Source organism: Cnephaeus nilssonii (genome assembly GCF_951640355.1).
Source record: "Cnephaeus nilssonii genome assembly, chromosome: 20".
Taxonomy (NCBI): domain Eukaryota; kingdom Metazoa; phylum Chordata; class Mammalia; order Chiroptera; family Vespertilionidae; genus Cnephaeus; species Cnephaeus nilssonii.
The window spans coordinates 36,072,992-36,095,927 of NC_137091.1; the positions used below are offsets into that span (position 1 = coordinate 36,072,992).

Consider the following 22,936-nt stretch of genomic DNA (forward strand, 5'->3'; position numbering starts at 1 on the left):
CCTCCATTGACAGGGGTAACCCAAGCCTCCTGCTCTCTCTGTGGCTGTAGCCATCTTGGTTGGATTAATTTGCATACTGGTTCCTGACTGGCTGGTGGGTGTGGCTTGTGGGTGTAGCAGAGGTAGTCAATTTGCATATTACTCTTTCATTAGATAGGATTTGTCTTTTTGTTTTTTTAATGTATTTTATTGCTTTTTTACAGAGAGGAAGGGAGAGGGATAGAGTTAGAAACATCGATGAGAAACATCGATCAGCTGCCTCCTGCACACCTCCTACTGGGGATGTGCCCGCAACCAAGGTACATGCCTTTGACTGAAATTGAACCTGGGACCTTTCAGTCCACAAGCTAACACTCTATCCACTGAGCCAAACCGGTTAGGGCAGGATTTGTCTTTATTTTTATTGTTGACTGCACATGTTCCCATTTTCCTCTCCTTTGCCTCCTCCACCCAGCCTCTGGCTTTCTTTTTAAAGAAAACAACAGTTTTTATTTCTATTCTATACAGATGCTTCAGGTTTTACACGCTTTAAATCATTTATTCGCACCTCCTCCCTCTGTTCTCAGTGGTTGAGCACAGACCTATGAACCAGGAGGTCATGGCTGGATTCCTCTCAGGGCACAAGACCAGGTGGTGCCTGGATCTGCAGTAGGGGGCGTGCAGGAGGCAGCCAATCAATGAATCTGTCTGGATGTTTCTATCTAAAATCTATAAAAATATATTAAATAATTTATTAGCTCAATTATATAACCTTTCTCCCATCAAATTAAAAAATAAAATCACTGTGATATATACAGTGATACTTATTTAAACTTTCAATTACACACACCCACACAAAATTCTGAATCCAGTTTCTCCCTCTCTACGACGCCCAACCAACTAACTCTCTCTCTCACTTTTTTCTAGCAAAGCCTGCCTCACCCCTGGCTATTCTCCTCAGGCCAAGACATTTCATACAAGTCAGCTCAGAATGCCAGCCTCTTTCGCAATTTCGGAAACTCCTCCTCTTTGGCCTTCCCCATCCCGTTTCTCGTTTAGCAATCCCTCCTTACCAGCCTCCCCAATCCTTTTGCAGGTTCCTAGTCTGCCTCTCCTTCATCTCCCGGGTCGGGCTCTGGGACTCAGAAACCTAGGTCCCACAGCTCCTCTGCAGGGAAGAACCCCAAGCCAAAGTGACTTCGGAACAACGGCCAAAACAGCGGCTCGGGAAACCTGGGCACTCCTGGGGCGCAGCGGCACGCCCAGAAAAGTCCGGGGCGCAGCTGGAGCAGGCTGAGAAGAATCGGGGTGAATTTCAAACGGCGCAGCCACCGCGTTTCCAGCCCCAGCTCCATTTCCCAGAAGGGCCGCGGCGCGCGGTCTAATCTTTCCTTGGAAACTAGTTTCTCTTCCCGAGCCTTCCCCGCCGCTGGCTGGTCCGGCGGAGGAGGGAACGAAGCCCGTGGAACGCGTCGGAGTGGCCTTCTTCAGGAGCCACGGCCGTTAGGACACCGGGCTCCCCGGAGGAAGCCTCCGGTGCGCCGTGGGATGAGGGGCGCAGTCCTTTCGGCTGGGACGCAGTTAGGCTCGGACAGAAACCCTCACGTTCAGGAGCCATCTTGCCCGCCCCAGGTGGGTCTCTGACTGCATTGCCCAGAGGACTCCTCAGCGTAACGGGATTCTCGCGTTAATTCAGCCTCTAAGTCACGCGCCGGCGGGACCCCGGGGTCTACTCCAGCCGCCGCTGCCGTTGTGTGGAGGGGCTCTGCTGCTTCCCGAGCTCCGAAGGCCTGAGGTGAGGACACCGGAGAGGGCGGGCCGGAGCCCAGGCTTTGCACCCGGGGGGGTCAGATTTAAAGGGTGTGATTTCGTCAATCTCTGTGGAGACTGACCGTGTGGGTGTGACTTGCTGTAACCGGGGGCAGCGCAGTCCGGGGAGCCTGCGACTGCTGGTGTGACGGGACGGTACCCCGTGCGTGCGTGCGTGCGTGTGTGTGTGCGTGCGTGTGTGTGTGTGCGTGCATGTGTGTGTGTGCGTGGTTGGAGCCACGTGCAGCTTTGTATGTGCAGGTGTGGAGAGCTTTTGGCTCGGGGGATGTGATAGCGTTTGTCCCCGTCGGGGTGTGTGACTGTGTGACCCCGTGCTGTGGAGAGTGCACGTGAGGGTCCCTGTGAACACTTCGTGGTTTTATCTGTGTTTAGTGTGACTGTGACTCTGCGACCAAGTACAGGTACACGGTGCTTGTGACCGCCTGAAGCCCTGGGTGTGCGGCCCTGTTGCTTTGATTGTGGGTTACTTCTAGCTTTATGTTCCCATAGTGGTTATGTGATTTGCGAGACTGGATAAATGTATGAGGTTTTTTTTTTTTTTGGTGTTTTTTTTTTCATTTATTTATACCTCTCTAAGCATTATACTGTAATTTTCCCTGGTTTTTAAATTTTATGTGAATGCTCTCCTTTATCTTTTATTTTTGCTTATTTGCACAACTATGTTTTTTGAGAATTTTCCATATTAGATATAATAGTGGTTCCTTTTAAAAAAAATACGTATTTATTGATTTTAGAGAGGAAGGGATAGAGATAGAGATAGAAACATCGATGAGAGAGAAAAAACATTGATTGGCTGCCTCCTTCCTCCCTTTCCGCCCCCCCCACCCCCCCACCCCCCCACCCCCCCATTGAGCCTGAAACCCCAGCATGTGCGTGACAAGGAACCTGTGATCTCTAGGTTCATAGGTTGATGCTCAACTACTGAGCCACACCAGCTGGGCTATTTCTCATCCTTTCTAGTATTGATGGATTTGAGTTATTTCTAGTCTGTTTTACTTTATAAGCAATGCTGTGCAAACATTCTTTTATATAAGGTATGTAAAAGTGCATGAGTTTATCTACCAATGGAATTACTGGGCTGTATGATATCTTCCACTTTACTAAATAATGCTAAATATTTACCAAAGTGGGTGCACAAATTTATATTTGCACAGCAATGTTTGAAGCATTTCATTGTTCTGTATCCCTACCAAAATGTGGTTCTGATAGTTTTTTTTTACATAGTCCTATTTTCTTTTTTAAAATATTATTGTTGAAAGATTTATATATTTTCTCCTTTTTCCCCATTGACCCCTTCAACTCCACCCCCCACCCCCGTTCTGATAGTTTTTAAAACATTTTTATGAGATATGGGGTATATTATAGTAAATGCACAAAGTTAAGTATACAGCTATATAACAACTTCTTGCCCAGAAGGTTCCTTCAAGCCCCTTCCCAGTTATTTTTCTCCCAGAATCACTAATCAGAAACCTATCCCCATTAGTTAATTTTACCGATTCTTGAACTTTATATTTAAATAGAATTATATAGCATGTACTTTTTTATGCCTGGCTTCTTTTGTTCCGCATTATGCCTGAGATTCATCCATGGTATTGAATATAATTGTACTTAGTGCTCATTACATTTGGGGATATAGCATTGCAGTTTAGTAATTAATTATATTGTTGATGGACATTTGGTAGTTTCCAGGTTTGGGCTATTACAAATTAGTTGGTGGTGGGTACCTGGTTTTTCCTATTAAAATTACTATTTTCCCTTTTTAATTAATACCTTGTGGGAAGATGCTTTGAGACTATGCAAAAATAATATTTCTCATCATACTTTCACCCAATAAATTTAACATTCATTGGTAATTCTTGTCTGTAATGATTATTACTGTGATGTTTTCCTACTGGCGATTTTCTCTATCCATCAGCTCTTCTACATTCATTAATTTAAATTCTATAAGGCCTGGCCGGCCGGCATGGCTCAGTAGTTGAGCGTCAACCTCTGAACTAGATCACGGTTCAATTCCTGGTCAGGGCACATGCCCGGGTTGTGGGCTCAATCCCCAGTGGGGGGCATGCAGGAGGCAACCAGTCAATGATTCTCTCTCATCTCATTGATGTTTCTATCTCTCTCCCTCTCCTTTCCTCTCTGAAATAAATAAAAATATATTAAAAATAAATTCTATTGTAAAGAAGAACTGTTCTTTATTCCTCGTGTGTTTATTTGATTATTTATTTATGGACTCATGGTTATTTTATTCTTTGAGTATTAATTCAATATTATTATATATTTTATTGCTAAATTGTTCCAGATTTGGCCATTAAAAACTCCACATTGACTTCTGTGTCCTTTCAACATGCCATTTTTTTTAGTGCTTTCTTACTTTCTGGCACCAAGATGTTCCAGGCTTATCTTGTATTTTTCCCTCCTCCAGCCCTGGCATCAGCAATTTTCCAAGGAGCCCTGGTATATTTTATTGCAGAATGAATTTATAAACCAAGCTCTGGGCACTAGGTTTGCTCATTGCTACCTTGGTGTAATTGATCTAGTTTTTGTCAGTGGACAAAACTAGAATATACACATCTATATCTCTCTACCTACCTATTAATTTGTATACATTAAAAAAGCCACTAATTTATACTTTCAGTGCCAACCCAGTACCACAGGATTCTGTCAAGAACTGCGAAGTGTCTGAGATTTTACCCTACCTGTATGTTAACAAGTTAGCTTGCCCCAGCTTCACAGTTGCTGGTAGAAGATGTGAGACTTTAAGGTCAGAAATGAAAGACAGTTTATTGCTTATAGCAAAAGGCAAAGTATCAACATTGCCTTGCATTGGTTCGCTTGCACCCATTGGGTGATGTAAATACACAGATATTTGTGTGCTCCCATGAATTTAGGGACCCTGAATCTTATGTAATAGGCAATAAGCATGCCTTCCCTTTGCTCTGAAGAGTGAATATCTCTGTCTTTCAAGGCTATTCACTACATAAACATCTTGGAGAAATAGTACAGCATAGTAGCTCTAGTACTTCTAATGGCAAGATGTGCAGAAACATGTAACACCCAAGGAGAATTGTTTCTCATCAAGTTTGGCCATTTCCTTATTTGTAACTCCTTTCTCCAACAATGAGAAACCTGATTCTAGTGTCATTTTTTCCTTTTTACTCATACTCTAGAATATGTGTAAAGTAGTTTCAGAATTGCTAACTCATATTAGAAAAACCACAAAATTACCCCGGCCTTGTGGCTATGTGGTTGACATCGACCTATGAACTAGGAAGTCATGGTTCTATTCCGGGTCAGAGCAGGATTGGTTGTAGGATTAACCCCAAGTAGGGAGCATGTAGGAAGCAGGCGATCAATAATTCTCTTTCATCATTGATGTTTCTATCTTCCCCTCCCTTCTTCTGTGAAATCAATAAAAAAATACATTTTTTAAAAAACAACAAATTTACTAACTACAATAAAGTATTTCTGTGCAATTTTTCTTTAACCTTACAGTATATGATCAAAAACTGTTTCCAATTTTATTCTTTTCTTTGCCTTCCTCTTCAGTGTAGTTTTTTTAACTCATTTTTTATATGTTTAGCTTTTTGTGTGTACACTTTGGGTTCGCCCACATCCTGGTTGATTGTTGCATGTCACAGTATTTTGAGTATGAAAAAATGTGGTTCCTGTCTACTCCCTATAAATAATCAATCTCATTAGTTTCTGCTTTGTCCTTATGCTTTTTATTTTGCACAAATGAATAGGAACATGTATTCTTTCAAATGACCTCTTTTTTGCAATTGACCTGAAGATTATTATGATAAGTAAAATAAGCCACTCAGAGAAAGACAAATACCATATGATCTCACTTATATGTGGAATCTAATGAACAAAATAAACTGAGGAACAAAATAGAAACAGAGGTATGGATACCTCTGGAATAGACTGATAGCTGTCAGAGGGGAGAGGGAGGGATGAAAGAAGGTGAAGGGATTAGCCAAAGAACATATAGTACATGCGTAACCCATAGACACAGACCACAGTGATGGCCAGAGGAAAGGAGGAGCAGGGGCTGGGGGTGGGGGGGGGGGGGAGAGAAGAGGGAATGGGGATATTTGTAATAGTCTCAACAATAAAAATAAAATAGAAAAAATAGCATACTGTTTTGAACACTGCTTATTTCACTTAATGATATACTGTATACTGGATATTACTCCATCACAATTCAAAGAGATATTCATAGCTTTTGTTTATATAGTTGCATAATAAATATTTCAGTATATAGATTTATCATAGTTTATTCAACCACTCTCTTTTTTTTGTAAAATTAATTTTTTTTCACTTTTTTAAAAAATAAGTCTTTATAGTTCAGATTATTACAGTTGTTCCTTTTTTTCCCCCCATAGCTCGCCTACACCCAGTTTCCACACCCCCAATGCCCTTCCCCTCCTTCCCCCATTGTCCTCATCCATAGGTGTACGATTTTTGTCCAGTCTCTCCCCACACCCCCACACCCCCTTCCCCCACAATAATTATCAGTCCACTCCCTTTCTATGCCCCTGATTCTATTATATTCACCAATTTATTCTCTTTGTCAGATATTTTTTCACTTGATTTTTAGATTCACTTGATTGTTGATAAGTATTTATTTGTTGTCACTTTGATTGTTGATAGGTATGTATTTGTTGTCACTTTGTTGTTCATAATTTTTATCTTGACCTTTTTCTTCTTCTTCCTCTTCTTAAAGAATACCTTTCAGCATTTCATATAATACTGGTTTGGCAGTGATGAACTCCTTTAGCTTTTTCTTGTCTGTGAAGCTCTTTATCAGACCTTCAATTCTAAATGATAGCTTTGCTGGGTAGAGTAATCTTGTTGTAGGTTCTTGCTATTCATCACTTTGAATATTTCTTGCCACTCCCATCTGGCCTGCATAGTTTCTGTTGAGAAATTAGCTGACAGTCGTATGGGTACTTTCTTGTAGGTAACTAACTGTTTTTCTCTTGATGCTTTTAATATTCTTTCTTTGTGTTTTTTATTTTTCAATGTCTCCCCATTCACAATAGGGTAATATTAAAAGGAGCGCTTTCACATTTTAAGGAAGAGATGTATGGATCATTTTGGTTTTAATTTCTTGGAATATATATGCACCTGGGGGAATATAGTGAGTAGCCATTAAATAATTGATAACATGTTGCTACTTCCTGGGTATTTAGTTTTACTTGAAATTGTTGATGAATTATTTAATGATCAAGGAGCTTTGTGCAGAAAGGAATGCTCTCTGCCCTTTATCCCATAGAGGGAATATGCAAATTGACCATCACACCGCCACAAAGATGGCAGCGCCCACAGTGGAGGCGGGGGTTTCCATAACACAAGATGGCTGAGCCCACAGCAGAGGCTGAGTTCCCATAACGAGCCTTAATCGAGCAATCAGCAGGGACCTGAGGCTGCACCCCTCCCGCCCCTGTGGGGTTTGACAGGGGACCTCAGACCATGCCCCCCACCCTGGCGCCAGGCTGGGGACCTCAGGCTACACCCCATACCCAGCAGGGCTTCACGGGGACCTCAAGGTGGCCCCCCTGCCCCAGGGCTGGGCCAGGGAACCTCAGGCCATGCCCCCCGCCCAGCAGGGCTTGACGGGGTACCTGAGGCTGTGTCCCCCCTCCCATTGGGGCTTGACAGGGTACCTGAGGCTGAAACCCGTGCCCAGTGGGGCTTGACGGGGAACCACAAGGTGTGCCATCGGCCCGGCAGGGCTTGGTGGGGGACCTCAGGCCGCGCTCCCCACTCGGCAGGGCTTGACAGGGAATCTCAGGCCACGTCCCCCACCTGGCGGGGCTTGACGGGGGACCTCAAGGCACACCCCCCGCCCTGGCCTGGGCTGGGGGACCTCAGGCCATGCCACCCGCCCCAGCACTGGACCAGGGGACCTGATGCTGTGCCCCCCTCCCCTGCCTGGCAGGGCTTGACAAGGGTGAGACCGGCCGGGTCTGGATCTAGCCTAATGGGGGCGGGGGGCCGGCCAGGTCTGGGTCTCGTGTGATTTTGAGGCGCACGTGGGTGGATGGGGACTTGACTCTGGGTCCCATGGTACACACCAGACTCTTGACAGGAGGAAGATTTTCATACACATTTTACTAATTTTCTTTCATCTCTGACATTTCTATTATAGAGAAAGGACAAATAGCAATATTAAAATATTTCCTCTAATTAATCCTCGTTTAATGTGCACAAATTGTGTGCACCGGGCCACTAGTACCTTTATAATGCTCAGTTTATTTTCCTATATCTAATAAGCAAAAAAGTTTTTTTCTTAAAAGTTTAAACACAAAGAAGTTACTCTTCCTAAATAATTTAGCCTTCTATTTGTAAAACTATTCTTTTCTAACAATATATTTGATTGATTTCAGAGTGGGAGAGAGGGGGATAGAAACATAAATGATGAGAGAGAATCATTGACTGGTTGCCTCCTGCACTGGGGATCGAGCCTGCAACCCCAGCAGGTGCCCTGACTGGGAATGGAACTGTAACCTCCTGGTTTATATGTCGACACTCAACCAACGTGCCACACTGATCTGGCTAGTATAACTATTCTTTTAGACATTTTAAACATGTTAAGTACATAAAATGTATGTGATTTTAAAAATTATTACTTCATGTAATGTCAAAAGCTATTCTAAAGCATCAGTTATATAGTCAATTTCTACATAATTTCTATACTTGTAATTCTTTCTTATTGCTATGCTAATTTTAACATCTTGCTAAAGTTTCAATAATATTGCTTTGTTTGCTTTTCTGGTTTTTAGTTATCTTAAGGCAAGACTTAAGGCAGAATTAGAGGATCTGATTTATCAATCAATTGTTTCTTGCTCAAGATTTGGGACCTGATTGTATAATCCAGGATCATTGAAACCTGGTTTGACCAATGTATATCCAAACCAAAATAATTGTAATCAACTTTTATGAATTAATCATTCAAAATTATATGTTGGTAAAATTATATGTACAATGAATGATATGTACAACATTGTTATAATGAAAGACTGGAAATAACCCAAATTATCAGCAGCAGCAGATTGGTTAAGAAAAATATATCCATTTAATGATGTATAATTTAGCTAAGAGAATTATGCAACTCTGTATGTAATAGTTGGGATCCAATCCAAAATACACTAAATTAAATAGCAAATATGTATAACAGTATGTGCAATATGCTACAATTTATGTAAAAAAAAATTACATCTTTGGGTGTAGATATACATATATTCTCCAAGCCATATCAGATTGTTCAAATCTATCCTGGTCTAGTCAAAAGCCTGAGGTTTCAGGAGTTGGGGATAATGAAATACTTTCCTGTTCTTCTCATTAATACAAGTGTTTGTGTGGAGTGAACAGAGGGGCAATGATCATTTTTGGAGCTATAAGGCAAGTAAGATCTTATGTAGCTTCTTTTGCTTCCCCCAGCTGTGTCTTTTTCCAAAAGAGGAGGAGTTCAGAGGACAACTGGTCCTTTTCTGCAAATATCAAAGCCATGGCTCAGGTGAGATGCTATGTGGGTTTTTTGTTTGTTTGTTTGTTTGTGTGGGGTTTTTTGTTTTGTTTTGTTTGCTCAAATGGAGCCATTTTTATCCCTAGTATATGTAAACATTTGCTTTCCTCATCATGATGTTTTCTGATGGTTTAAAAACAAAACCAAAGAACTTCCATACAGTTTAGTTATAAGCAATTACAAATTCTCTTACCTTTGCTTTGAAGAAAAAGGTCTCTAATAAGCCAATTCAAATATTTTTTCTGTTTGTGGAGATAGTTATAGAAAAAAGAAGTGTTTCAATAATCATTTTTGGAAAAAAGAAAAGAATTTCTGGTTAAAGATCTTTCTTTACACTCTTAGCTTGCAGATAACTGTTAGAGGGTCAAGTGGTTGGATAACAAGTTTCTCTGAAAAGGTGTCAATCAGGCTAAAACTTACCAGGAATTCATTAAGAAGCATTATTTGTTTGCACAAAGAGATTGTGAATTACAAAATGAAAAATGGTCTGACTGAGACCAAGTTTGGAAAATAAAATTTTGCACTGGTTAACATAGTCCCTCTTCAGGAAACTGACGCCAATTTTCTCCTAAACAGCCCAGTGGCCCTACCTACACACAACCAGTTCTTCCTTATTTTTTTAATTTTTATTTTTTAAAATACATTTTTATTGATTTCAGAGAGGAAGGGAGAGGGAAAGATAGAAAGAAACATCATTGATGATAGAGAATTATTGATTGGCTGCCTCTTGCACGCCCCCCACTGGGGCTCAAGCCTGCAACCCAGGCACATGCCCTTGTCTAGAATCGAACCCAGGGGTTCTATAGTCTGTAGGCCAACACTCTATTCATTGAGCCAAACCAGCTAGGGCCATCCTTGTTTTAAACAATGTTTACAGATTCATTTTGTAAGTACTTCAGTATCTTCTATCTTAGACATATACCAGAAATCTAGATTAGTTTGTTAATGAATCTAATTTTCATAGTGATTTGATAGGATGAAATAATTAAGGACACCTCAAAGGGGAAAGTCCCGAACATTTCCGCAGACCTAGGTTTTCCAATGAGAAAATATGTGGAATAAGCGTTTCTTTGATTTCAGTCTTAATAATGGAATGTTCTCCTCCATCTGTTTTGTGTAGCTCAGGAATAAAGGGAATTTCCAGTTGAACAATGGGTGTGGTTATAAGTAAGATTGGTCTAATGTTGGGAAGATCTCTAAAGATCACCTGTAGCCTCAATATCTGAAAGCAAAAGAAAAGTTATCATTTATATCCATACTAGAGGCCTGTAAATTCGTGCACGGGGGTGGGGGGGGGAGGAAGTGTCCCTCAGCCCAGCATGCACCCTCTCCAATCTGGGGCCCCTCCAGGGATGTCCAGCTTCCCATTTAGGCCTGATCTTGGTAGGATCGGGCCTAAACGGGCACTCTGACATTCCTCTCACAATCCAGGACTGCTGGCTCCCAACAGCTCACCTGTCTGCCTTGCTGATTGTCCCTAACTACTCCCCTGCCAGCCTGATTGATGCCTAACTGCTCCCCTGCCAGCCTGATTGCCCCTAACTGCCTTCCCCTCCCCTGCAGGCCTGGTCACCCCCAACTGCTCTCCCCTGCAGTCCTGGGTTCCCCCAATTGCCTTTCCCTGCAGGCCTGGTCGCCCCCACCTTCCCTCCTCTGCCAGTCTGGTCACCCCTAACTGCCTTCCCCTGCAGGCTTGATCGCCCCCAACTGCCCTCCCTTGCAGGCCTGGTCCCTCCCAATTGTCCTCCCCTGCTGGCCTGATCGCCCACAACTGCCCTTCCTTGCAGACCTGGTCCCTCCCTCCTGGCCATCTTGTGGTGGCCATCTTGTGTCCACCTGGGGGCAGCCATCTTGTATGTTGGAGTAATGGTCAATTTGCATATAATTCTTTTATTAGATAGGATAATAGAATATTATTCAGTGAAAAACATGCTTATGAAGAGAATTTTTTGTAACAAGGAATAGCTCTTATTATATAACTATAGGCCTGGTGCATGAAATTCATGCATGGGGGGTGTGTCCCTCAGCCCAGCCTGCACCCTCTCCAATCTGGGACCCCTCGAAGGATGTTCTATTGCTGGTTTGCAGGGATCGGGCCTAAACTGGCAGTCAGACATCTCTCTTGCAATCCAGGACTGCTGGCTCCTAACTGCTCACCTGCCTGCCTGATTGCCCCTAACCACTCTGCCTGCTGGCCTGCTTGCTCCCAACTGACCCCTGCCGCCAGCCTGCTCGCCCCCAACTGCCCCCCCTGCTGGCCTGCTCACCCCCACCTCCCCTCCCCACTGGCCTGTTTGCCCCCAACTGTCCCCTGCTGGCCTGCTCACTCCAAACTGCCCCCCCACTGTCCTGATCACCTCCAACTGACCCCCACTGAGGGCCTGCTTGCCCCCAACTGGCCCCCCTGATGGTCTGCTTAACCCCAACAGCCCCACCGCCCACCAGCCTCATCACCCACAACTGCCATCCCATCCTGGCCTGATCACCCACAACTGCCCTCCCCTCTTGGCCTCTAACCGCCTCTACCTCGGCCCCACCACCATGGCTTTGTCCAGAAGAATGTCTGGAAGGTCTCCCAGTCTAATTAGCATATTACCCTCTTATTATTATAGATAGAGGCCTGGTGCACGGGTAGTGGCTGGCTGGTTTGCCCTGAAGGGTGTCCTGGATCAGGATGGGGGTCCCGCTGGGGTGCCTGCCAGCCTGGACGAGGGGCTGAGGGACGTTTTCAGGCTGGCCACAGCCCCTTCAGGTTGGGGGGGGGGGTCCCTCTGGGGTGCCTGGCCAGCCTGGGTGAGGGGCTGATGGCCGTTTTCAGGCTGGCCATGCCCCCAGGCAACCCAAGCTCCCAGCCCCTCCTTTTTTTTTTCTTTCAGCGCCTCCTTGAGCGGAGGCCAGGGCCTGCTAGAAGCAGGTATCTGAGATTTATTTATCTTTTATAATTGAATCTTTGTAGCCTTGAGTGGGGGCCGGGGCGGGCGGCAAGTTTGGCTTCCTCCTTCACCAGGGTTAACCCAAGCCTCCTGCTTGCTCGAGCTCCGTGGCCGTCACCATGTTTGTTGGGTTAATTTGCATACTCACTCCTGATTGGCTGGTGGGTGTAGTGGAGTGATGGTTAATTTGCATGTTTCTCTTTTATTAGTGTAGATTACTAGAGGCCCAGTGCATGAAATTCGTGCACTGGAGTGGGTGTCCCTCAGCCCAACTGGCACCCTCTCCAATCTGGGACCTCTTGGGGGGTGTCCGACTGCCAGTTAAGGCCTGATCCCTCTCACAGTTCGGGACTGCTGGCTCCCAACCACTCTCCTGCCTGCCTGCCTGTTTGCCCCTAACTGCTTCTGCCTGCCAGCCAGCCTGATCACCCCCTAACCACTCCCCTTTCAGCCTGATCGACGCCTAACTGCTCCCCTTTCAGCCTGATCGCCCTCAACTGCCCTCCCCTGCTGGCCCGATTGCCCCCAACTGCCCTCCCCTGCAGGCCTGGTCCCCCCCCCAACTGCCTTCACCTGCAGGCCGGCCCCCCCCCCCCTCACTACCCTCCCATGGCGGCCATCTTGTGACCACCTGGGGGCAGCCATGTTGTGTGAGTGATGGTTAGTTTGCGTATTACCTTTTTATTATATAGGATTGACTATATTATCTATACTGTATTTTACATCACCATGGCTTTTGTAATTGCCAATTTGTACTTCTTAATCCCTTCATCTTTTTCACTTAGTCCCCCAACTTCCTTTCCCCTTCAACTCTTGAATATGGTTGAATTGCTATTTTTTTATGAATCCATTTTACTCATTATCTCTTAACTTACTGCAGAGTGGAAGGGACATTGTATTCCCATATTGCTCCCTTAATTTCCTCTGATTTTGTAATTAATTATATTACAATTTTTCATTACATCAATAGTGTATGGGATATTAGTCTGTAAATATCACTCACTGCTGAGCTAGCTCAGCTTTATTCTATTACAACTTTTTATTTTTCCTGAGGTTAATTTTTTTCTCACATTTGCTTAATTATCCATGTATTTAAATTTTTATTTTTTTATTTTTGTTGATTTTAGAGAGGAAAGGAGAAAAGAGAAACATCAATGATGAAAGAGAACCATTGATTGGCTGCCCCCTGCACATCCCCCACTGGAGATTGAGCCCACAACCTGGGCATGTGCCCTTGGCCAGAATTGAACCATGGACACTTCAGTCTGCAGGCCAACATTCTATCCACTGAGCCAAAACAGCTAGGACTATAAATGTATTTTTATCCACTGTCTCCAAAATCACTGTCACATGCTAATTAATATGTTTTTCATTTGATCAAACACATCATTCCTTTTGAATGTGGAGACTTTCATCTCCATTTCCTTTTTAATCCTGCTCCTATCTAGTCTGGTTACTCTCTAGGCCTGCTGCAGTTTCCTCAAGACTTCCCTTTTTTCTTCTGTTTCCTGGGATTTCCTTCAATGTTTTCCTGTGCTAATTTACCTATTTTCTTGAATCTTATGTCTTCCTCTTTTTTGGTTTACTTCCCCATTTTGGTGGAGTACATCATCTGATAGTTTCCTAAGAAATTGTGCTTGTGTCCTTTTATGTCTAGGAATGTTGTTTTTTTCAGCCCTTACACTAGAATAGTTCTATTATAGAATTATTGGTCAGAATTCCTTTTTTCCATAAGAATATTGAAGACTTTTTATTTTATTTTTAACAGAGGCCCGGTGCATGAAATTCGTGCATGGGTAAGGTCCCTAGGCCTGGCCAGTGATCAGGGCTGATTGGGACCTTCCTTCCGGCTGCTGGCTAGGACCTTCCTTCATTCTGTTCTGCCCCCTTGTGGTCAGCGCATGTCATTGCAAGGGATCAAACTCCCAGTCTCCTGGTCGAACTCCCAAGAGGACACTTTGCATATTCGGTTTTTAAATATATATAGATAGTGTTGTAAAGAACCCATTGCCTCTCTGATTCTTGATGTCTTTTATATGATCTATTCTTCTCTGGATGCTTTTAATGTCTTCTCTTTCTCCCTTCTTCTGAAATTTTACTTTTAGCATTTGGAAAAAGAGGAGAGAAAAAGAAGCACATTTGTATTGTATGACGAGTATTGTGTTAGGCATTTGTACATACCAATTCATTTAATCAGGAAACTTCTCTTAGTTGACCGTACCTTCTCAGACTTATGTAGAGAGTGGAAGTATCCCAGTATACTCAGGCAGTTTTGTCTGGAGGAAACATAATGACATGGAAACTCATTGGTTAAGTCATGCTTATTTGTTTACAATCCTCTACTTGCATCCTAGACATTCACCCCTTCTCTATATGCTTGCTATTTTTCACTTCTACCTTTATTTATTTTCTTCTCTTGCCTTCACAAAAACATTTTTTAAGTTAATCAAGTCATATGCATGATTGTTGTTCTAGGAGTCAGTGATGTTCAGTGATGTGTCCATAAACTTCTCTCAGGAAGAGTGGGAATGCCTGAATGATGATCAGAGAGATTTATACAGAGATGTGATGTTGGAGAATTACAACAACCTGATTTCAGTGGGTAAGGACTTCTGTCCATATTAACTCAGATTCTGCCCTCAGAAAGTCTGCTTCCTCCAGGGTGAAATATTTACCTACCTTTCAAGTAACCAGTTAGATTTCTAATCCAGTTCCTAGAGGAATGTTTTTATTTTTATTTTAAATATGTTTTCATTGCTTTCAGAGAGGAAGAGAGAGAGAAACATCAATGATGAGAAAGAATCATTAACTGTCTGCCTCCCACATGCCCCACACTGGGGACCGAGCCCACAACCCGGGCATATGCCTGGACTGGGAATTGAACCATGACCTCCTGGTTCAAAGGTCAATGCTCAACCACTGAGCCACTCTGGCCAGGGTCTTTAACTCTTTCTTAATGAAGGAACTGGATTTGAATTCTGGGACATTCTTATAAACATGTCTCATTACTTCTTTTATAAGCAGGACATTCTATTTCTAAACCAGATGTGATCTCCTTCTTGGAGCAGGGGAAGGAACCCTGGTTGGTTGACAGAGAAATAACAGGAAGCCAATATCCAGGTAAGTGAGGCATGAAAGTAATGACCCAGTTATTCAATAGAGAGGCTACACCTTTGAGATGCTCTCTGGGAAGTTTCCCATAAAAGCTTTAAGCCTGTTATGCAGAAGTAAGCCTTTTCAGCATGACTTTTAAGTGACCTTACCTTTTCCCTTTCTTAACACATTGCCTGTTCTTTTCCTCTTATACTTCTCTCCTAATTTTAACCAGCTGTTGACCTCTTCTACCTTCTCTAATGATATTCCTTCCTATCCATATTTGGATCTAGTTTCTTATCATCTCCTCATTCTCTTTTTCTTAGCCTTAAAAAAAGCATCCCTGTTTCCTGAAATATATTCCTTTCTACATTGCCAAAGACTTATTTTCTGTAGAATTTTTTAGATATAGTAGTTCCTATACTCTTTGATTCAGTCATACTTTTAATGAACATTTATTGATTTTCTAATTTACTCTTGTAGGTGCTGAAGATAATTAAAAAAGGAATAAGAAGTTATAAAATGTATAACTTAGTAAGGGTACTAAAACATGTTTACATGTGACTTCTACAAAGTAGAACCACCATAAGAGCGGTTAAAAAGGGAGCTCAGCAGAAAGTGAGGATTAAAAATGTAGAAGAGTTGATACACATACAAGTCATAGAAGGATGTATTTTTTTTAAGTTTTTCCATATTTTTTGTAATGTTTTTATTGATTTTTTTCTCTTTTTTTTTTTTAGAGAGAGAGGAAGGGAGTGGGATTGAGACATGGAAACATTGATGAGAGAGAAACATCATCCATCAGCTGCCTGCCTCCTGCACGCCCCCTACTAGGGATCAAGCCTGCAACCTAGGCATGTGCCCTGACTGGGAAATGAACCCATGACCTCTTGGTCAATATTCAACCACTGAGCCACACTGGCTGGGCCATAGAAGGAGATTTAAGCATACATGTCATTGACTTTAAATAGAATATTGCAAATAAAGGGTTTGTGCCTCCATTGAGAACTTGGAGCTGGCAAAGATAAAGAGTTTTGATATGAAGGAGGAAAACAGGACAGCACATCATCAGTATATGTTTATCGAGAACTATTCTTAACTCTGATGTTAACAGTAGTGAATAGAACATGAAAAAACTTTATTCTCAGAGCTTACCCTCCAATGAAGGGATAGATACACAATAAATAAATATATATCAGGTACTAAAAAGAAAAGTGGAGAAAGGGGGTAGAGGGTGCTATTTTATGTGACATGATAAAATAAACATTTTCCATTAAGGTGACATTTATGTGGAGACCTGAAAAAGTACAGCAGTACTTCTGGTGTATTTTGAATCTAAGGACTCATCTTTTTTTGGTGATGGGAAGTCCTTGGCAGTCATCTCTTCAAATATTACCTTGCTATCGTTTCCTCTTTTCTCTCTAAAGCTCCTGTTAAATGGACATTAGAACATCTGGATCATCTGTAATGTTTTTAACTCTTCATCTATTTTTATATTTATACTGTTTTAACATAGAATTTAATGGCTTGATTTGTGTTGATTCACTAGTATAATTGTTAGCTATGAGCTTTTGGCTCTTCAACCTTCCCCATTAAGTTTTTTACTTAAAAAAATAGTATAATTATTTGTAAAATGTACTTATATATACAATGGGGTATAATAACACAATTAACATAAAATTATAAGATAACATGTAAATCTCTAGATATAATTTCTGGCTCTTGACATACATACTTATTCAGCTTTACTAGGTAAAACCAAGCTATTTTTCAAGTGTTTGTATCACTTTCTCTCCCTATAATTGATATTATAAGATTTTTTTTCATTTTCTTAGCAATTTGATGAGTATAAAATCTTATTTAACTATGTTAAATGATTTGTAGGAATTTCTTATATATTTTGTAGATACTAATTTTTGGTCAGTAATATGTTTTATAGATATATTTTCCAGTTGTAGCTTCTTTATTTACTTTCTTTATTATATCTTTTGATTAATAGTAATTCCCTGTGTTAGTATGCTTAAATTACATATTTAGTAGTTTAATTATATATAGTTTATTTAAAAATTCTACTTTTTGCCAAAACCGGTTTGGCTCAGTGGATAGAGCGTCGGCCTGTGGACTGAAAGGTCCCAGGTTCGATTCCGGTCAAAGGCATGTACCTTGGTTGCGGGTACATCCCCGGTAGGGGGTGTGCAGGAGGCAGCTGGTCGATGTTTCTCTCTCATCGATGTTTCTAGCTTTCTATCCCTCTCCCTTCCTCTCTGTAAAAAATCAATAAAATATATTTAAAAAATAAATAAATAAATAAAAATTCTTTTTTCTTGTATGCATCACATCTTCGGGGGTCATAAGAAACCTTTCCTGCCCAGCCAGCATGGTTCAGTGGTTGAGTGTTAAACTTAAAAAAAAATAAAAGAAAAGAAAGAAAGAAAAAGAAACCTTTCCCTAGCCCAATTTTGCCGTTTTTTGTTTTGGCTTGGGTATTAAAGTCCGGTTAATGTAACTAGAATTGATTTTTATGAAAGGTATGAAATAGAGATCAGTTGTAATTGTTTCCCATATAGAAAGCAAATTATTCCTCAATCAATAAAAGTCTGTTTTCCACTGATCCACAATGTTTCTTCTATCATATATTAAAAGTTTGTTTACATAGTTCTCTCTTATTCTATTGGCTTTTTATCTATTTCCGTCCTAATTATTTTTGCTTTTAATTTTTTAAATATGTTTTTATTTATTTCAGAGAGAAAGGGAGAGGGAAAGGGAGATAGAAACATTAATGATGAGAGAGAATCATTAATTGGCTGCCTCCTGCACTCCCCACACTGGGGATCGAGCCTGCAAGTCAGGCATGTGCCCTGACCGGGAATCGAACCATGGCCTCCTGGTCCCCTGGCCCACAGATTGATGCCCAACCACTGAACCACGTTGGCCAGGCTACTCTTGCTTTTATAAAACATTCTGATCTCTGTAGCATAGATCCCTCTACCTTTTTCTTCAGAAGTATGTATTATACTTTTCTTTCTGGTCTTCTATATATACTTTAAAATTACATATTACATTAAAGTTTCATTTAAAGTGTTGAAATTTTAAAACATCCACTCATGATAAAATTTCTCTAAAAAGGGGGGGTACAGGGAATATACCTCAACATAATAAAAGCCATATATGGCAAGCCAACAGCTAACATTATACTCAATAGCAAAAGCTGAAAGCTTTTTCTCTAAGATTAAGAACAAGACAAATATTCTGCCAGTTTTATTTAACATAGTACTGGAAGTCTTAGCCAGAGCAATTAGGCAAGAAAAAGAAATGAAAGACATTCACTTTGAAAAGAAAGAAGTAAAACTGTTTCTATTGGCTGATGGCATGATATTGTATATAGAAAACCCTAAAGATCCCTGCCAAAAGCACACCAAATTGTGAAAAGTAATAAATGAGTTCAACAAAATAGCAAGATACAAAATCAATATTCAAAAATCAGTTGTGTTTCTATACAATTACAATGAACACTCAGAGAAATTTCAAAACAATTTCATTTTCAATTGCACCAAAAATAATAAAAAATCTAGGAATAAATATAACTACTGAAAACTATAAGACACTGATGAAATGAAGAAGAAGACACAAAGAAATGGAAAGATCCCATGCTCATGGATTGGAAGAATCAGTATTGTTAAAATGTCCATACTACCCAAAGCAATCTACAGATTCAGTGCAATCCCTATCAGAATTCCAATGGCAACTTTGATAGAAATAGGAACAATCCTGCCCTCACTGGTTTGCTCAGTGGTTAGAGTATCAGCCCATGGACTGAAGGGTTGCAGGTTTGATTCTAATCAAGGGCACATACCTTATTTGCAGGCTTGATCCCCAGCTCTGGTGGGGGCATGTGCGGGAGGCAATCCATGTATCACATCATTGCTTCTCTTTCTGTCTCTCCCCCTCCCTTCTACTCTCTAAAAATCCATGGAAAAATATTCTTGAGTAAGGATTAACAACAACAACAAAAATAATAGAAACAATCCTAAAATTTATATGGAACCTCAAAAGACCCTGAATAGCCAAAGCAGTTTTGAGAAAGAAGGAGGCATCTGGGGGTATCTTACTTCCTGATTTTAAGTTAGAGTGGACTTTTGACAATGGGTTTGTACTGTGTGGGTCCACTTAAACATTTAAGTGCACCCATGCAGTTCAAACCCACATTGTTCAAGGTTCAACAGTATTTCTGAACCATGGTTGGGAATTCACGTAGATAAAGGTTGACTTAAATACGTTGCAGATTTTTAACTTTTTTGGTGGTCAGCATCCCTAACCCCTGTGTTGTTCAGGAGTCATCTGTATATTACAAAACTATAGTAATGGCATAAGAACACACACAGATTAAAAGGAGCCAAGAATATAAAATGGGGAAAGGACAGTTTCCTTAATAAGTGGTATTGGGAAAACTTGACTAACATGCAAAATAATGAAACTGGACTACTATCTTCCATCATAGAAAATGGACTCAAAATGGATTAGATGCTTGAACAAAAGACCTGAAACCATAAAACTCCTAAAAGAAAACATAGGTGTGGGCTCTTGACAGCCTTGACAGCCTGGTGCCGGAGCAGACAGGCACCCAGCTCCCCCGCTTTTGATGGTCCGCGGCGGGACATGAGCTCGCTGCCCCAGAGGCCCCTTCTGTGCCACAGCACAGCCATGGCGCAGACGCTGAGCTCGCGCAGCCTCTGGCGATGCAAGCTCAGCATCCCGCTGGCCCAATCGGCTACCCCGGCCACCCCGAGTCCCGCCCCCTGTGCCTCCCGCTGGCCCAATTGTGGGCGTAGCAGAGTGATGGTAATTTACATATTACCATTTTATTAGGTAGGATAACTTTCCTTCCCCAGGACTCTGTCACTCTTTTTTTTTTTTTGGTCACCCTTTCTGAGGATTTTTTAAAAATTGTAGTTTTAGTGGTGATTGACTTTTCATTATGGAATTTGAAGATAATAGCTTACTTAACACCTTTCTTCATCTTTCAAATATAATTTTATCACAGTTTTAAAATTAAATCATTATTTAGTTCACTTAATGACTAGGTAAATGGTTTTCATTGCTCAACTTTGTTAATTTTCATGCTGTTAATCCTTATCTTCATTGAGAAGTCCTTAGCTTTCTCATCTGTTATTAACCTAACTCTTCTGACACATTAGATAACTGGTGTATTTTTAAACTGAGACATCCCTAGAATGCTCTGTTTGTCTGCCCCAGTTAAGAATGTTACATAGCTGTCATTTTAGAATTTCCCTTCATTATCATTCTATGAATTTCCTTAGCATCATCCTATTGATTCCCTTTACCATTCTCCTTTGAATTCCTTTTGACTCTCTTCTGTATTTTTTTAATATATCTTGACTGCTGGATCTCATACCTTCTTTTTTGGTTTATTCCCTCATTATATTAAAGCACATCTTCCAAAAGCAACCAAGGAAAGTATGCAAGAGAAGTAAATAGAAAATGTATTTTGTGAATCGTTCCATGTCTGAAAATGTTTTCATTTCACTCCCATTTTTTATTGATACTTTGACTGGAGATATAAGTTTACATTGAAAAACTTGCCCTTCAAAATTTTGATGGCAAAAAATAATAAAAATAAAAATTTATATGACATTGTTCCATGGATTTCTAAACTTTTCTAGCATCTAGTGTTTTTGAGAAGTCCAAAACCTACTTAAGTTTTTAGTCCTTTTATGTGACTTGTTTAATCTCTTTGAGTAGAAGCTTTGAGAATTTATTCTGTATTTATGATGTTCTAATATTTCATGTTGAGATATCATGCTGTTGATTTCATTTGGCTTGGCACACACGGAAACATTTTATTCTAGAAACTTTAAAAATATATATTTTTCATTGATTTTAGAGAGGAAGGGAGAGGGAAAGAGATAGGAACATCAATGATGAGAGAGAATCATCATTGCCTCCTGCACGTCCCACACTGGGAATCAAGCCTATAACCCAGGCATTTGCCCTGACTAGAAATCAAACCATGACCTCCTGGCCTACAGATTGACGCTCAAGCACTGAACCATGCTGGCCAGGCTCTAGAAACGTTAAATAATTGACATTTTCTTGATCAGTTGTTCCATCCTTTTCTCAGTTCTCTCTGTTTCAAGCTTTGATACTTTTTACACTGAGTGGCCAGATTATTATGCTGGCCACTCAGCGTGTGTGTGTGTGTGTGTGTGTGTGTGTGTGTGTGTGTGTACATATATATATTAGAGACCCGGTGCATAAATTTGTCATGGGTGGAGTCCGGCCAGCCTGGCCAGGGGGAGGGGACATGGGCGGTTGGCTGGCCTGCCTGCTGGTTGAACTCTTGGTTCATATTAGCCTTTTATATAGGATAATAGAGGCCCGGTGCACAAAATTCATGCACGGAGGGGGGGTGTCCCTCAGCCCAGCCTGCACCCCCTCCAATCCAGGACTGCTGGCTCCCAACTGCTCGCCTGCCTGCCTTCCTGATTGCTCCTAACTGCTTCTGCCTGCCAGCCTGATCACCCCCTAACCATTCCGCTGCCAGCCTGATTGATGCCTAACTGCTCCCCTGCCAGCCTATTTGCCCCCAACTTTCCTCCTCTGCCAACCTGGTCACCCCTAACTGCCCTCCCCTGCAGGGTTGATCACCTCCAACTGCCCTCCCTTGCAGGCCTGGTCCCTCCCAACTGCCCTCCCCTGCTGGCCATCTTGTGGTGGCCATCTTGTGTCCACATAGGGGCAGGATCTTTGACCACATGGGGGCAGCCATATTGTGTGTTGGAGTGATGGTCAATCTGCATATTACTCTTTTATTAGATAGGATACACTGAGTGGCCAGATTATTATGCATTCAGAGATCATAATAATCTGGACACTCAGTGTATATCCAGTGCCTGGTACCATTTCTGATACATAGGAAGAGCTCATTAAATTTTTATATGTTTGAACACTGATAATTCAAATCTTAAATTTCTTATCTTAGCCCTGGAATTTTTTTCCATCTCTCTTTTTATGTTGTACTTTCTGTGGGATTTTATTAAGTTCTAATCCTTGAATTTTTATAAAAAACATTTTTCTTCTTTGAATATTTATTTTTTTGACACATTTTTCTTATAGGATTGTTATACTGTATTTTCCCCCCCTAGAAACATTCTTCTTATGAATTAAAAAAAATTCTCTATTGTTTCTCTTTCCTGAGTTCTTTTTTCCTCTTTATTTATTTTAATCTCTCATGTTTAAGATGTTTCTGAAATAGCTAGTAGACTCAAGGCTATCTGCATATAAAACATTGTGGCATTAAGCTGATTAGAGCTTGTTGTTGTCTAAGGTTGTGTAGATTTATTGGAAGTGACCTGCCTAGAGTCATTTATTGGTTTAGACCACTTATCAGGTCTTTTCTCTTGGGCTGGCTTTCTCCAGAATGAAATCCTCTACTTTCTTTCGGGGAATTACAGTAAAACCTCAATATAACAGACTAATTTAAGAGAGGGCATTTCCGTTAAAACCAAAAATCCATTATATAATAAAGTAGGTTTTCTGAATGTGTATGTTA

At 41.3% G+C, this 22,936-nt stretch overlaps 1 protein-coding gene across 4 annotated transcripts in view; it reads left to right on the forward strand.

The window, feature by feature from the left end:
- Window positions 1-916: 916 nt before the first annotated feature.
- LOC307116239 (uncharacterized protein) overlaps window positions 917-22,936 on the forward strand; it is a 29,291-nt gene continuing 7,271 nt past the window's right edge. Inside the window, exons 1-4 of one of the 4 annotated variants that reach the window (XM_079800003.1) lie at window positions 917-1,774; window positions 9,256-9,331; window positions 14,749-14,875; window positions 15,295-15,393. In XM_079800003.1, coding sequence (XP_079656129.1) covers window positions 9,323-9,331; window positions 14,749-14,875; window positions 15,295-15,393 — 235 coding nt within the window. In that variant the 5' untranslated portion in view covers window positions 917-1,774; window positions 9,256-9,322. The remainder of the gene's footprint in view (window positions 1,775-9,255; window positions 9,332-14,748; window positions 14,876-15,294; window positions 15,394-22,936) is intronic. The other 3 variants (XM_079800004.1, XM_079800005.1, XM_079800006.1) reach the window with 3 other exon arrangements.